Source organism: Hyaena hyaena, unplaced genomic scaffold (genome assembly GCF_003009895.1).
Source record: "Hyaena hyaena isolate Hyena2069 unplaced genomic scaffold, ASM300989v1 scaffold_401, whole genome shotgun sequence".
Lineage (NCBI taxonomy): Eukaryota > Metazoa > Chordata > Mammalia > Carnivora > Hyaenidae > Hyaena > Hyaena hyaena.
Window position 1 is genome coordinate 96,437 of NW_024081030.1, and position 17,185 is coordinate 113,621.

At 46.2% G+C, this 17,185-nt stretch overlaps 1 protein-coding gene across 2 annotated transcripts in view; it reads right to left on the reverse strand.

The window, feature by feature from the left end:
• Window positions 1–1,022: 1,022 nt before the first annotated feature.
• Window positions 1,023–17,185, reverse strand: part of INSC (INSC spindle orientation adaptor protein) — a 91,455-nt gene continuing 75,292 nt past the window's right edge. For both annotated transcript variants that reach the window (XM_039251830.1, XM_039251829.1), the window contains 4 exons: window positions 13,419–13,485; window positions 9,132–9,287; window positions 7,561–7,637; window positions 1,023–1,540 (listed from right to left, as the gene is read on the reverse strand). In XM_039251830.1, coding sequence (XP_039107761.1) covers window positions 1,412–1,540; window positions 7,561–7,637; window positions 9,132–9,287; window positions 13,419–13,485 — 429 coding nt within the window. In that variant the 3' untranslated portion in view covers window positions 1,023–1,411. The remainder of the gene's footprint in view (window positions 1,541–7,560; window positions 7,638–9,131; window positions 9,288–13,418; window positions 13,486–17,185) is intronic.

The following is a 17,185-nucleotide window of genomic DNA, read 5'->3' on the forward strand; positions in this document are numbered from 1 at the left end:
ATCATGACCTGAGCCGAAGTCGGACACTGAACCGACTGAGCCACCCAGGCGCCCCTCTTCATCATCATTTTAGGTGGAAGGACCCTGACATCACTATTCTCTAGAGCATAAGATTTCAGGGCAAAGGCTCTGGTAATAAGTATTTCTGGGTTCAGATCCTGGCACCACTTACTTGTTAGTGATCTTGGACAAGTGATTTAATAATATAGTGACATCTCATGTGATTCTTATCAGAAATAAATGAGATCATGCATGTGAAATGCTTAGCTCAGGACATAATACATTAGGTTAACTCATTTGGAATAGTAATAGGAATTCAAAAAATATCTCTTAAATTGCATAAAATCATATCACAATGTGATGATATTAAAGCTTTCAGAAGGCTTTACAGGTTTTTGTGATACTTTCAAGAAATGAGATTGGTAAACCAGCTCTTTCAAAACAAACAAACAAACAAACACAGAAGCTCTGAGTTATAACATCACCTAACTTCTGTGGTACAAATACTCCCACCATTACCAATTTCAAGCTACCAAAATGAGAGACCACTGAATGCAGAACTGGGCAAAAATTCTCACGACTGTCGCCTGCAAGCTGGTAGGAGCCAGCTCCAGCACACCACTACTTTAAAGCATACTTTGAAAAGATATCAAGGTTTGAAAAGATAACACTTCCTGTGAGAATCCTATTCACCAGGAAGTTACACAAGAGCAGAAAAGCCTAAGGAAACTGAGTTTCTGGGGACTTTGGAAATCTCTTGACTTCTCACTAAATCCCTTAGAACTTGACCCATTCATGGCACTGATGGAAACAATACAACTCTCTATGGAGTTTTAATAGTTGCAAAGGATATTGTGACAAGGAATTAAAACTTAAAATTAAAAACTTAGTCTAAGATGTAATTTAATCTGAAAATACAGGTTTTGCATGATTTCATTTAGTACAGAATAAAACTTTCCTTCCAGTATATTCTGTCCAACTATGAAATTTATTTAAAATTGTTTAGAAAGGAGTAAGCCAACTTAAAAAATAAGAAAGCCAAAAGACTGCTGGGCAGTTAACATACTCTGGTTCCAAAGTGGAGGAAAAGTGAGGCAAGGTTACATAGTGAAAATAGAGAAAGCAAGATAAAGGGAAATCACCCATGACAATCTGTCATATTAGCCACTAAGCATTTCAACATCTGCAACTGAAAAGTCACAGAAGTCAAAAATAAAAACAAAAAAGACTCCTAGGACCACAGACTGCCTGATGTTATTAGAGTATTTAGCCCTCTGTCCATTTCATGTAAAAAATAAATTAAGTATAAATAAGGAGGTGAGGGAGCTGATGTGTACTCAGGTGTGCTGACAGGTATGTACTCAGAAAGGGCATGAGAAGAGGGCTGGACGGCTTTCCTCTCCCACCCTTCCTACACAAAGCTCTCCTCCATGTTGCTGCAGAGTAAGAAAGAGTCCACAAGCCGGGGCTGGACCAGTTGCTGGAAGTCGGAGTCTTGGAGGCCTTCGGGGCAGACCCCAGCCAGTCTACGCAGAGCAGCCTGGGGAGAAACAGAAGAAATGACAGAGGTCACACCAGGCTCTGCTCAGCTGCATGTATTTCCTTCAACAGCCCTGGGAAGTACATTTTGGGAAGTGGCTCATTTGTCAGTCAATTTGAGCTAATCATCACCTTGATCACTTGACACCTTAGTGATATAGTCCTTTTGGTCACCTGGTCACTACAGTAACCTTATCACTCGGTCATCTGATGTCATTGGTACCTTGGTCATTATGGTAGGTGTCATCTAAAAGCCTTCATGATCTTAATAATGAAGATTGGGGGCGCCTGGGTGGCTCAGTCGGTTGAGCGTCCGACTTCGGCTCAGGTCATGATCTCGCGGTTCGTGGGTTCGAGCCCCACGTCGGGCTCTGTGCTGACAGCTAGCTCAGAGCCTGGAGCCTGTTTCAGATTCTGTATCTCCCTCTCTCTCTGACCCTCCCCTGCTTGTGCTGTCTCTCTCTGTCTCTCTCAGAAATTAGTAAAACATTTTTTAAAAAATAATGAAGATTGAAGTTCATAGTGAAGTTCAAGATTTGTTCATGCTAGTGACTGTAACCACAAGAAGCACCAGTGGAATTATTATTTTATATTAATATAATTATTATATTATAATTATATTAATTATAATAATTATATTAATTATTATATATTATATTATATATTATATATTATAATTATATATTATATATTATATATTATAATATAATTATCCTTGCTTCCAGGTCCCTAGAGTAACCTGAGACTAGCGCGGGCTATTTATTTACCCATAAATTTAGCAAAGTTCTGACAACGCATCATGGGATGGGGAAGTGGGAAAAGAGAGAGGAAGGAAGGTCATAGAGCTGCAGGAGATGGAGAGTCTGACACCAAGGTGGAGATGAGCAGGAGAAGTGGGGGCAGAATGTACACCACTGCCCAGTCCCCCCTACACGGGGCATTTCACTCTTCCCTGAGTGCACTATCCTGTTTTATGTCTGTGTGCCCTTGCTCAGCTCTTCACCATGACACAAAGTCCTTCTACCCTCCTCCACTCTTTTCTAGCCAGCAGGTGCATTGATCCTGCGGGGCCTGGCCCACCATCATCTCTTCTGTGAAACCTTCCCAGATTCCTTAAAACAGAGGCAGCCCCTCCTTCCTCTGTGCACCCACAGCCCCTGGGCTGACCTCAACCGTCTCACCTTTGGCTGCACCTGGCGTGTAAGTGTTTGTCTCCCATACTAGACTCTGAGCTCCTCAAAGATAGAGACTCTTTTATTTTTCTCTGTATCTATAGCAGGTAGAACAAGGTTTGGCACAGGACTCAATAAATGTTTGTTAAAAGAAAACTCAAATGAAGTGCTTTAAAATACGAGTTCTATCACTAGAGCAACCTGAAACTGTAAAGGTAGCTTGTGCACCGAGCTAGACCTCTTTACCAGTCAGCCGAGGTAGTGTGTACTAAGAGCTCAATACGTATGAATACCTTCCTTCTTCTTATACCTGAACACAGCAAGGTGAGAGCATAAGGGTGCCTTTCCCCTGGGAAACAAAAAGAGGAGACTATCTGGATGGCAGAAGAAACTAAATGAATGAATGAATGAATGGATGGATGGATGAATCAATGAATCAATAAATAAATGGAATACCAACTGCATATCTACACATAGTATTTCATTTAATCCATCCAGGATACTACAAGGTAAGTGTCATGATCTTTAGTTTGAAAATAAGGAGACAAAGGCTCAGTGAGGGAAAGGGGCCTTCCCGAGATCACACAGCAATCCCCCTCCAGGACCCGCATACTCATACACACAGGCAGGATGCTGCAAGTCCAGGACACTGGCTTATTACATTGAGGACAAGGCAGGCAGAGAGCTTATTATATACATTTATTGCTGAGAAATCACCAAGCTGGTGAAAAGAGAAGAAGGCTTACATTGGCTGTTGGATAAACGGGTGCTGCCATGTCTAAGCTGGGTCAAGAAAAAGGGACATGTGTCTCTATGCAAGTAAGAAGGGTCTGGAACCTAGTGATAAGTAGACTAAAGGAGTCTGTCCCGAACTCGTGTGTCCCACCTCTCATTGATCAGGTTCCCCCTAAAGACTAAAGAGGTTGAAGGGTGCTTGGGTGGCTCAGTCAGTTAAGCATCTGATTCTTGATTTCAGCTCATGTCATGATCTCACAGTTCATGGGTTCGAGTCCTGCACTGGTTCCAGGCTAACAGCACAAAGCCTGCTTACGATTCTCTCTCTGCCCCTCCCTACTCCTATTCTCTCTGTCTCTCTCTGCCTCTCTCTCTCCTAAAATAAATAAATAAACTTAAAACAAAAATAAAGAGGCTGAACTCCATAGCATTTTCTGATTCCTCTTGGCTCCAACTGGAGAACAAACTCCATTAGTATAAAAAAGGAATAAAAATGGACACAGATCTTCAGGAGAGAAGGCTATGAGCCACTGATGTATGTAACCTCATCAGGGGTTAAAATAAAGCAAGAGAGAGGAAGGGACAAAGAAAGATGAAGAAATGGGGAGAAAACAGACTCACGAGGAGAGAGAATGAGGTAGAAGAAGAAAATAGAGAGGCAGAGAAAGAGAGACAACAGAGAAATGGAACAAAAAGGAAGAGTCAAAACAGAGAGACAGAGATGAACTGGTGAAAGAAAAGAGATCAAGCACGAGAGGGAAATGGAGAGAGAGAGAAATGGAGACAAAGAAAAAGAGGGAGCACCCGGGGGTGGGGGATGGGGATCAAAGGAGGGGCCACAAAGGGAGGTGGGGGCAGGAGTTGGAGAAGACTGAGGAGATAAAAGAAGGTGAGAAAGAGAAAGAAGGAAAGATGGGGAAAAAACCCCGAGAAAGGAGACAGCTTTTAGAGGAGAGAAAAGCAAAACATAAAATGAGAGAGGAGAGAAAAAAGGGAGAAGAGGGAGAGAGGGAGAGGAAAAGAGGAGATGAGCTAGAAATAGACCTGAGAAAACACCAAGGCAAATAGACACCCTCATCTTCCCAGGGTTCCCAGAAAGACTGCAGGACAGGAACCCAAACCAACCCCGAGCGCCCCCTACTTAGCGTCCTGGGGCTCAAGGACTTTCGCCCTTCTGAGGCCTTTCTCTGCACTTCTGCTTCCCTCAGAGGGTTAACAGCCAATCATCCCAGGATCTCATTCCCAGACAGTCTGAAAACACCCAAGCATTAAACAAGCCCAGCAGCCCACTGACAGCCGTCTCATTAAGGAAAAATCAATTCTGTTTGCAAGAGGCAATCTGCACTGCCACTTTCCCAGATGTGGGACACGATAATTGAAATGTCCTCCCTCCACCTGAAGAGAGATTTTGAAGCCAGGAAGAAGGCCTTGGGGAAGGCAGGAGAGGTAGTCTCTGACTCCATCTGCCAGGCCAGGCTTCTAGTGGCCCTCATCTCAGTAGCCAGGGGACCACACTCCAATGTGGAGCCCCTTCTGGGAGCCAAACCAAGAACAGCCACCAATTCTGGGGCCCAGGGGTGGGGTGAAAAAGCTACCAGTCCTTCAGGCAGGCAGGAAACAGTCAACAAACCCAATGTCCTATGGAGATACTAAGACCTGGGAAAGGGGCCCAGCCCTATGAAGGTTCCAGACTAGAGGGAAAGAAATACAAATACCTGCCATGAGCCGAGGTAGCAAGACCAGGGCCCTTAGACATGGGGTAGAAAACGTGGCAGGAAACGAGATGATCTGGCCAAGAAGTCAAGATCTTCAGCATTAGGCCTGTGTTTGAATTCCAAGAGCCTCCCCTTGGAACACCAGGTAACACAACCTATCTCCTACTGAAGAAAAACAACAAAATCCAGACCAGCAGGCCCAGGTGCATGCTGTCTTTGAGCCATAGACAACCCCCAGGACACTCTATAGAGGAGAGGGATTTGGGTCCGAGATTGCAGAGGCTGCTGGCAAAGCTGTAGCATGGGCATCTGCTGAGGACAAGCAAGGGCCATGGCACATGTCATGGTGGCTCACAGCACTCTGGCCTAGACAAGCTGATCAGGGCCTGTAGCCCCCAGGGGTACTGGAGCCAGACAGTAGGCCCTAGATGGTGGAGAATCACGGAAGGGCTGATCGTGTCAGTGTCATGATTGTAAAATTAGGATTAGCCCAGCAACCACATGGAGGGTGGGTTAGGGAGGGAGGGGCTCTCTTCAGCATCCAACGACCCATCCTCGGGGAGAAATGTAATCCCTTTTCCACTAGAAAGTCCTGCAAGTGATGGGTGATGGTAGCCAAGCCCTTCTGTGTGTTTTACTTCAAACGAATAACAAAAATAGAAAAGGAATTGTGACAAGCCCACATATATGAATGGAGCTTTATGGCTTCCCACCATTGCCTCAGGGCCTTGTAGTGCTGGGCACCTGTGGGCTGCCCGAGTGTGCAGATAATGGTAGTTGGGACCAATGACTGTGTTTGCCTGGCATTAACCGTCTCCACTTGACTCACTAAGTCAGACAGAATTAAGAAGGCCTGTGAACTTGGAGGAAAAAATTACATCATTATGCTTATTAACTTCTCCTTCAGTTATGAATGCAGCAACCCACCACGAAGTCTCAGCAATTCCTATGACTGGTGGACCAGTAAAAATCACACATCCTTTTATATCCCACTACACTTGTTGGAGGTACCTTCAGATATCATTTATGCTCATTGCTAGTCAAGGTTACAATACTCATTACACCTACTGCTCTTATTTAATGTGTTGATTAAAAGTACATATATTAATATACCATGTATATAAATACTCTAATAATTATTTTAATAGAATTAGTTTTCTTCTTAATTCTACATATTTTGGGATATGCATTTAAAACATTATTCTTAGGAGGGAAACAGAAGCTTTGCCAGATTGCCAAAGGCACAAAAATGTTAAGGGTGTTCTGCCTGTACCAGAATCAAAGCCGCATGAGAGCAGAGATGTTTGTCCTTATTTTGCCCCACAGCTGAATCTTCATGGCTTAGAAGCATGCATGGCACATAGAATCACTTGGTAAATATTTACTGAATAAGGTTTAGAAGCACTTAATGACCCACCTAATGTCACACAGCTCATTAATGGCAAAACCAAGACAGGTGTGTCTGACTGTAATGCCCTGCTGTCTCTATGACCATATGATGCCCATCAGGAGCTCCCAGAAAAGAGAAGAGCTTAGTCCAAAAAATGATGGGGAGAGGAGGGGGTTTTCTGTGAAACATCTTGAAGGGCCTTCAGATCCATTACTTTCCCCTTGCGAATGTTCTTTGAGGACCGACCAAGAATCTGGCACTCCCTTCTGAGAGTCCAACAGCCTGTTTATACAACGGCTCCCCTGCTCCTCCGTGCTCCCAACTGGAAGAGCTCTGCTTTGGGATTCAGCGGAGCCCCAGCAGGGAGGAATGCAGAGACAAAGCACGCATTCCCATCCGGTACGGTTCATTCTTTCATGGTGGACACAAGCAGCAAGGAGCCGTTGGGTGAGGACCTCCTGAGACGCCCTTGCTGGGTTCAGGATGAAGACCCTGGTGAATAGCTCTCTCTGTCCTGTTCTACCACCACCATCAGTTCTACTCCACAAAGGTCAGGGGAGCTAGAAAGCTGGGAGAGCAAAGGGGCTCTGTCCGAGAGCAACGAGGGCTTTCCTCAACGTCCCCTTTGGAACAGGCAGGAGACACCCATCCCCTAGTTCCCATTCAAGTGCACACCATGGCATTACCGACACCACCTAGCCTTCTGTCCACCAGCCACGCTGGTCTTCATCTGCTGTTAAGACTCCTCAGAAACTCAAAGGTTTACGGTTACTAAAAGCATAGGTGGGGGTTCCCCAAGTCCCCATCTTTCACATATATGACTTCATATAATTTTCTTCACAGCTTTATGAATGAAGTGAAACACTGTTAGCACCATTTTAAAGAGAAAAGTTGGCTGCAGAGACGTCTCATGGCTTACTCAGGCCAACCAAGGTATCGCCGCTTCTCCTGGCCCCTGGTCTGCAACCCCAAAGCCCAGGGAGGGAGTAGGGGAATACAAGGAACTCACCAGGCAGGCCACAAGCACGGCATCACTGCTGTTCCTCTCAGAGGGTGATCTGCAGAGCTCGATGAGCCGGGACATACCTGCGTGAGACACACAGGAATGTCATGCCCAGGATGCGGAAGGGCCTGGCCAGGCCGGACCCAGAGGTGCCTCCCTTCCCTCACATGGCCCTCTGCATGGGGCACTGTGGAGGCAGCCAGGACCCCACCAGCTCACCAACTGGCCAGGGAAAGGGAGCTGAATCTACCTGGAGGAGCTTGTGGTGGAGACCTTCTGTCCCCTTGGGTGTAAACAGACCCTGGTCAGGGCCAGCCATAGACCCTGAGCTTAGTAAAACCGCAACAGAATGTAACTTCCTATGTAAGTACTTCTGATTTTTCCAGAACTATATTTCGTGTTTACATCATTATTAGTGGGACTTCCCAATACCGTTTTTTCCCCAATTGCCTATTTCAGTAGGAAATTATAATGTGGCTTAAATTACAGAAAACTACAGATTGAGAAGGCTGATGGTTCCTAGTTCCTTACAGAGGAAAAGAAAATAAACATCTTTGCTTTTCAATGTAAATTGTATTTCAATGCAAATTGACAAACTCTGAAAAACAAAAACAAAACAAAAAGCTAACTTTTTTTTAACACCTTAAAAGGTGTTAATAAAAGGTGTACAGACACATTCTGTAGGTTCATCTTCTACAAAGTCTTTCTCGAGCCAGAACCCAGGGCCACCTCTTGCCATTTGCTTGGCATCAGCAGGACGGGTGACAGTACCATGGCTTATCTCATGCCTCTGCCTGGAGCACCCTTTCTCAACCATCACATTGGAATAATGCTTCAAACCACAGCTGAAGACTCACCTCTTGCTAAAACATTCTTCGACCCACCCAGGTAAATGTGAGCTACCTCCGCTGTGGGCCAAACGTGCCATGGACATGCTTTGAACTTTGCTTTATGGTATTCAAGTGCACCTTTTTCTTTCCATATCTGCCACCCTGCCAGGTCATAAACCCCTGTGGTCAGGACGATGTTATAGTCAATGGGATATACCTAGCGCTCGGAACAGAGTCTAACACAGAGTAAGTACTCTGAGAATATGAGTTGGGGAAATGTGACTAATTGAATGAATAATTCAATGAATGAATGAATTAACAGTGAATAAATCAAGTAATGAATGAGTTAATAAATGAACTAAAGGATGAATTAATGAGTGAACAGATGAATGAGCAGGTAAATAAACAAATGAGGAAGTGAGTAACTGAATGAGTGGATGAATGAGGAAAGGAACAAGAGAATGAAAGAATAGGGTCCTTAGCAGGAAGTCTGCATGCGAATCGCTTTTTTATCCAATGTTAGCCTCTCTAGGCCCCTCTCCTCTCTAGCTTCAGCCCCAGCTTACAAGCTAGATGAGGGGCTACACCCTGGGCCCCTGTCACAGCATTTTCTGGCACCCCGAGAGTGAGAGCACAGCTCACCTCAGCCCCACCTTTGCTCTGAGCCATCTGTCGCTGCCACCATGAAATCAGGGGTGCCGCCATCCCCAAGCCCGCCTCCCCACCCTTGCCACGGCCAGCACTTACAGCTCAGCCGCACGGCTTCCCGTGCCACAGCTGGGTCTCGGCTGAGACGGGCCAGGGTCACGGCAGCCTTCTGCTGGACTCGCTCACAAGCCGCCACCTCGGCAGGGGTTCCAGACCTTGGCTTCTCGGACAGCATGCCCATGATAAGCTGGACCCCTGGGTGGGAGATAATGAACAGTTGGTGCCTGCCCCAGCAAGGTGCTTTCCGCCCCCGGGCCCAGCGACATGGATGGCTGCAAAAGCTTAAGACTTAGGGGGTCACAACCACAGGAAGGAAGCTGGACAAGGCCATTTCTACTCCATCTGCCCTGAAGATATCTGATGCCATGTACTGAGTCACTATGCTTAGAACGAACACCGCGAGGTCCCTTTTGCTTTTTTAAATGCTATTTCTGAGCTTTTATTACACCTGTGATGCTGCACTAAATGTCCAATAAATGCATGATTCCCTAATAGTCTCCCAATAGACTCATGAACTAGGTACTAATGTAATTCACTCTGAGGCCCAGAGAGAAATGAAGTCTCTTTTCCAGGGTCCCAGAGTTAGTAGTTGGAGGGGCTGGTATCAGAAGCTCAGGTGACCTGATTATTCTTCCTCACTCCTTCACCTCTGGTGCAGCTGTATCTGAGATCGGTCCGGAGGTGATAAGTCCCCCGTGGGGGGTGACCCAAATATAGGCTGGATAAGCAATAGATCAAGCACTAGAGGAGGGTGGGGAGTTAGATTGAGAGACTTAGGCCTGGACTTGGTCAGCTGAGAAGCCTTACCACCCTCTCCTGAAACCAGATCTATCTTCTGATTGTCCCACGAACCCAAACCCGCATTCACTCCCATTTCCATGGCTTTGTCACCTAATTCTTCTGCATGGCATGTCCTTTTCCCTCGCATGCTCCATCTAACTAATTCCCATCCTGCAGGTTGTAGTAAAAGTCCATCTTCTACGGGAGGTGTTTCCTTACTGCCCCATGTCACAGCCCCTTCCCTGCACCCAGTGGCATATGCCAGCTTAGAACTCAAACCAGACATGGCCCACAGATGTATTTTGCTTTGTTTTATTGCTCCACAGAGTGTCTTAATTTTGTTTTTAATTTTGCTTTTAGGAAAATTGGGAGATTTCCATAAAAATCCAGATTGTCAGCTTCCAAAAACTTACCTCCTGACCTGACATTGGGTCCATATTTCTGCATGACAACAATTTGCTGAAGCTTATTATAAGCTTGCTACTTTACATGAGATTGGTCCAGTCCCTGCTGAGCCTACATCATCCATTTATATTACTTGTCTGGGTCCATAGGCATCTATTTGTAACCTCTGCCTTAGACTGTGGATCCAGGGGGTCTTTAAAGATCTAGCACTACCCTTCCTTCCCCTCCATTCACAGAAGAGCACCTGAGGTCTGGAGAGAGAAAGTAATTTCCCAAGTTCACACAGAAGTTGGTTCCAGTCGAGGACCTCAGCCACATGCCTCTCTTAATCTTACTTGAACCAGATGTAATTTCTAACTCTCCTGGATCTCAATGCATAGGGGCTATAAGTTACTTAGGTGTGGCCCTGAGACTATTTCAGTCCTAAGGAGGGGCCATTTCCCTACCTGGTGAGCTTTGTAAGTGACCCATTTCTCCTTCTTACAGGCTCAAGGGACCCAGAAGGCCTACCTTTCGCCCCTAATACCTCTGCCACCACACACTCTAACCTTAGTGCAAGGTGCTTCTCTTCCAAATTCTCTCCCAGACCACTGAATGGAACATAGTCTTCAGGCTCCCTATGCCCACAATGTTCCTAAGACAAGGTCGTGATCATGAATGTCCTGACGTTTGTATGTTATGGTCCGTGGGCACGTAAGAGGAGACACCAAAATGACAAATTTGGGAAGAGCCACAAGCTTAGGAAATTTTACTAACTCCTGGTTAAGGTTCCAACAAAGAAGCCATTTCCCCACCACCCACTTCACACCGGGAACCTGACAAAGAATCAAACAGTTTCTCATATAATTTCAGGTAAGCTCCAGGGGGTAAGGATGTGTACCCATTTCCTGCATGGAAACATCTAAAGTATCTAGAATAGTGCTTTGCTCAAATCATTGTTGAATAAATATCAAATGAATGGATATGAAGGTATTTACATGAAAATCTTACAAATGTATAAAACCCAAGTTTCCTTTAAATACATACTCTGTAAGTCTTAGCTAGAAAAAGACAGGATGCTATGACATTGGGGCTGCCTAGGAAAATCCAGACTGTGTTCCCTAAGTTCTGGCCAGGCTCAATGCCAGAACAGTTGCCTAAGAGTTGGGGGCTACAACTTCAGAGACCAGCCCTCAACACCATGTTCCCTCCCGAACATTCTCTCCAGCTCAGCCCCAGCCCCCGAGGGAGAGGCCAAAGAGGGATACTGCTGTCAGTGGACTGATAGGCAAGGGCTTGGGCTGCCCTGGCCTGCTTCCTGGTGTAGAGATGACAGCGGTCAGGGTGTCTGACTTGCCAATATGGCCTCCTTCATGCAGCCCCCCCCCCCACCAACACTCACACACAGTTCAGGGCAGAACAGAGACAAAATCACCAGGCTTCAGGGCAAGGCACGTGAGAGTCTCATGCACCCTGGTAAGAGGACTGCCTTTCAAAGTCCAGTCCTCACAACAGTGCTTGCTCAGTCCAACCCAGGGTCTCACTCAGCTCCAGGGGGCCCTGGCTGGGTCACCAGCACTGCTGATCCCTCCAGCTCTGCCCCACTTTGTACACTGTCTCCTCATCAAATGCTCTTCAGCTGAGCTCCGTTGAGACTGATCTGCATCGAAAGAGCAGATGCACTTAGCGCAGAGCCCATTCTGTGTCAGATACTCTTCTGACAAGCTTTAATATTAATCTTCATGTTATCCTATGAGGTAGGTACACTTCCATTTTGCAGAAGGAAATGCAGAGGTCATACAGCTAGTAAGTTACAGGGCCAGGATTCAAACCCGGTGTCTCCAGTTTTCACAGTCTCAACCACTACACCATCCTCCCTCTGCTGCATTATTTATTCATCGATTTCACATCTTTTCATGTTATCACTTTTGCCGAGTTGGGCTCTCCTCCCCGGACAAAGTCAGAGATGTCTTTATCTCTGTGTTCATTTGCTCAGCACAGTGCCAGGCATGTAGGTCTCTAACTGCTGTCTGAATGAGCCAGCCAGTAGCCCTTTGTAAACCATAAAACCCTCTATAGAGGCCACATCTTCCAATCCCAAACCCACAGGCCTCTGGAGACCCGCTGCTGCTGACCACTTGAACTTAAGGAGGCTCTGAGTGCAGAAGGAGCAGGCCATGAGTGATATGCCTCAGCCTCTCAGCCTCGGCTGGCTCAGTAAAGTTTTTTATTATTAGCTCAATCACATAAAATTAACACAAAATGATGTCTTTCAATTACTAATAGGGTGATGGGGGATGGGGAATGTGTGTGTTTGTTCAAACAGCGGGGCAACCTGGGAGAAGGCAGTTTAACAAGAGCAGAAACAGCTGGCCCCAGGCTCTCAGCTCACTCGTCCTCATTAGCGTCTCTGGTTTCCAACCGGTTGCTAATTGCTCCCTTATTTCCCAGTCACAGGAAGCCCTCACCACTCTTTGCTCCCAGCTGCAAGGCAGCAGACCCGCCCAGACTATGCAGGTCCGCTTCCTGGTCAACGAAACCTGGCCCACCTCACCTGGACTTTGTGACCCGCCTCTGCACCAGGTTGGGGGGGTGGGGGGAATAGGTGGGGTAGTGATGCTCTCAGATGAGGGGTCCGGGGGTCAGGCTTGCTCTGACCTGCTCTCCCATCCCCACCCTCCTCAGCCACTTCAGCTAAGTCAGGCCAAATCCAACGTGATAGGAATGACTTAAAAGTCGAAACTTGAACTTGAACTTAAGGAAGCTCTTTGCATCCCCTGGCAGGAATAGATTTTTAGTTTTTGGATCATAATGAAATAGCTGTCTTCTCTTCACCACCTAGTTTAATTAGCAACTGTGAACCCCTCACCTTGGGTCTACTTTACCCCCTTCCCTGATGCTGTATTTTCTGCATGCCACTATCATCATGCAATATTCTCTATCTTCTTGTTCACTGCCTGTCTCCCACTAGAATTAAAGTCCATCAAAAGCAAGCAAACATTACAGATTGGCTGTACACACACACACATGCTCATGTAATTGTGGAGACACACCTGCACACATGTACATACTTATACACACAGGCCTTCACATAACACAAAGGCACATGGTCCTGTATAGCCACATAACCCATGCAACGTGCACACTGCCAGAAAGACATACCATTCTCCTGAATGATGTCGGAGGCACACTGCTCCAGGACAGACATGTTTGCCAAGATGGTCACAATCTGGAAAAGAGAGTTGAGAATCTGAGAAAATGGGCATACCCTAGCCAAGCGGGGTTCTCTACAGACAGCTGAGCTACACAGTTTCCTTTAGCCTGTGATTATTCACCATCCACATGACCCATCCTTCCATGCTATTATCTTCCGTCCTCATGGGCTCCTGCCTCCCAGATGTATTTCCCCAGTGATTGGTTTCCCCCACTCATCCACCAGCATGTGGCCCTGAGATGCCCCCACCAAGGGCCCTAGGACCCCACTGGAGAAAACAGTGTCACCTGAGTAAAGATGGGGGCCCCATCACCTTTCTTCAGGGTACCTCTAGCCCCAGATCCTGAAATGCAGATAGAACTGCCAGACTCCTGGCCAGCCTCTCCCCTGAATTGAGTTTTTGGCTCATCTTAGTGTCTCGTTCTGATAGTGAACCCCACCTACTTTTAATCTGAAATCAATGTACATAAAGGTCAAGTTAGAGGGCATGAGTAAGATCAAAGGGCAGCATTACACCCTAAATGTCAGGTATTGTATGGAATCTGGTAAGAAAGTTCTTGCTCAGCTGGCTTTATAAATCTGTCTTCTATAAACCTTGCCTGTTGGTCATCCCTGGAGAGTTCTGACTGTAGTAAAGAGATGCTGTCACCAGGTGGAGAGAGTGAGCCTTGGTTACAACAGCATGGGCTGGGCCGCCGATAGCCCACCCCACCCTGATTCCTTGGCAGAGTCAATGTTGTAGAGAGAAGTCACTGCAAAAAACTGGATTAAGGAATGGACCCTCATGGGACTGCTTACAGATCTCAGACTGTAAGGTGCCAAAACACCACTGGAAGATGTGTTTCAATGATCTATTAACTCAGATACCACCCAAGACACTGCTCCTGATGTAAATGGCAAAATGAAATGCACCCACTTCCACAGAAGCAAAGAGCACTCTCGAGTGGTAATTAAAATAAATAATAAAATAAAATGGAAAACACTTCTCACTAGTGCAGTTCTCTCTCTCTGTTTCAAAAGGATTCTTCAAAGCTTGTGGCACATTGTAACTGAAGGCTGTGCCCCCATCTCTGAGACAGCAGCTGACAGTTTACTGAGGACAGTTCAGGCAGCTTAAATTCTGGAACTGGATAATGCGTAGTAATGTGACGTTTAACAAGAAAGAGTATTATCTAGATTTTAATTCATGCAATGTTGGCATATTATTCTACATAATCAATGCATATAATAAATCTCTTCTTTGAAACAGAAAGGGAAAAGTCTGCCATATTAATAGAAATTCTATCTACCCCCATCCCCACTTAAACACATGTTGAAAAGGGACATGTGTTCTTAGGTGCTGTGGCAGATCCCCGTGTGTCAGGCCCTGGTGGCTCTGACCTGCTCAGGGGCTTGGCCGGGGAGCCACGTCTGGGATGGGCTGCCAAGGAAGGGACTGGAGACTCTACCCCAGGAGCTTTAGCTCAAAGGCAACTCTGCCCCAGCAGATGTTTTATGAAGGGAGTGAGGGAGGGCTAATCCTGAGAAGCTCTTTTTCCTCCCCTTTTAAGATTGAGTGTGTGGACTACGGGGAGGGAGTTAGAAGGAAAATGTGGGTTGAAGATGTGTTTAAAAAAAATAGCAAGTTGGGGTGCTTTGGTGGCTCAGTCAGTTAAGCATCCGACTTCGGCTCAGGTCATGATCTCACGGTTTGTGGGTTTGAGCCCCACGTCGGGCTTTGTGCTGACAGCTCAGAGCCTGAAGCCGGCTTCGGATTCTGTGTCTCCCTCTCTCTCTGTCCCTCCCCACTCACACACTCTCTCTCTCAAAAATGAAAAAACAAATGGCAGGTTTCCCAAGAAGCATAACGTCTTATGAGGAAGGACACATAAGGCCAAGTCCGTGTCAGACTGCAGTTCACCTGGCTTCACCAGTAGCAGGGGACACAACCTCTGTCCCACCACACAAAGCCACTACATGCCAACCGTTACCAGCCAGGGAGATGAATAAAGATGCTTCCTGGACATACAGATCCAAAAGGGAAGGGAGGATGGGGCGCCTGGGTGGCTTAGTCGGTTAAGCGTCCGACTTTCGCTTAGGTCATGATCTCGCGGTTCGTGGGTTCGAGCCCCGCGTCGGGCTCTGTGCTGACTGCCAGCTCAGAGCCTGGAGCCTGTTTCAGTCTGTGACTCCCTCTCTCTCTGACCCTCCCCTGCTCACGCTGTCTCTCTCTCTGTCTCCTAGAAATAAATAAACATTAAAAAACAAAACAAAAACAAAAACAAAAGGGAAGGGAGGGAGGAAGGAAGGAAGGGCAAAAGGAAAAAGGAAAAGGAAATCTTTGCCTGCAGCATTAGGTTCATTGCATGGAAATCATTAACTGTGTCTCAGGCATAGGTAAGTTCTTTGTGTCAGACTAATTTAGATCCTGTTAATGAAAATTACTTCCTCTTTGCAGAGCCTGTACCCCATGTGGTTTTCTGAGGTTCAGATGAAGTATTCAATTAAGCACAATTTGAATAAATGCCAATTATTCCCTGCTTTGAGTTCCCCTTCTGAATCAGCCTTCTATGCGCCATGATGTTGAGGAAGGGGGGGATCAAGATCTCTCCTTGAAGTCAAGCCCAGGGATGGGATTTTAGGGACAACTGGTTTACCTTGCCAGATACATGATAACGATGCTGTCGGGGAAAAAGAATGCAAGAACCAGGGCAGTTTTCCCCTGGCCCAGGCTAATTCAATACTGTCTGATGATTTTCAATTAATTTCTACTCCTCCTGAGTGAAAGGACACTATTCCCTCTGCAGTTATTTGGTGAATACAGAGGCTATCGGCCTCAAGGGAGGCCCTAGGGGAGAGGCAGTGCAACACAGTGGATATGTTCACCTTTGTTCCAAATACTGGCTCTGTCATTTATCTTCCAAATGATCTTGGCTATCAGTTATTTAACCTTTCCTTGGCTGATGAAGGTATATTAGTTTCCTATTGTTGCTATAACAAATTACCAGACCTAGTGGCTTAAAATGACACAATTTTACCTGGCAATTCTGGAGCTCAGAAGCCCAAAATGGGTCTCATGGAGCTAAAACCAAGGTGCCTACAGGGCTGCATTCCTTCTCGAGGCTCTCGGGCAGAATCTACGTCCTTGCCTTTTCCAGCTTCTAGATGCTACTCCCATTATTTGGCTCTCGGTAAGCCACTCTGACCTCTGCTTCCTTAGTCATAGCTCATTTTCTGGCTCTGATCCTCCTGCCTCATTGTATAAGAACCCTTGTGGTTACATTAGGTTACCCACATCAGTAATCCAGGGTAATATTCCTACATCAAGATCCTTAACTTTAATCAAATCTGCAAAGTCCCTTAAGCCATGTAAGGTAGAATGTTCACAGGTTTCGGGGATTAAGATGTGGACAGCTTTGAAGGGGGGGGTGTCACTATTTGGCTTACAACAGGAGATGCATATATAAGATAATTCATAAGAATGTTAATTTTTTTAATATTTACTTTTGAGAGAGAGACAGAGACAGAGCACGAGCAGGAGAGGGACAGAGAGAGAGAGAGAGAGAGAGAGATACAGAATCTGAAGCAGAATCCAGGCCCTGAACTGTCAGTACAGAGCCCAATGCGGGGCTCAAACCCATGAACCATGAGATCATAACCTGAGCCAAAGTCGGATGTTCACCTGACTGAGCCACCCAGGCGCCCCTAGATAAGTCATAAGAATGTTGGGAGCATT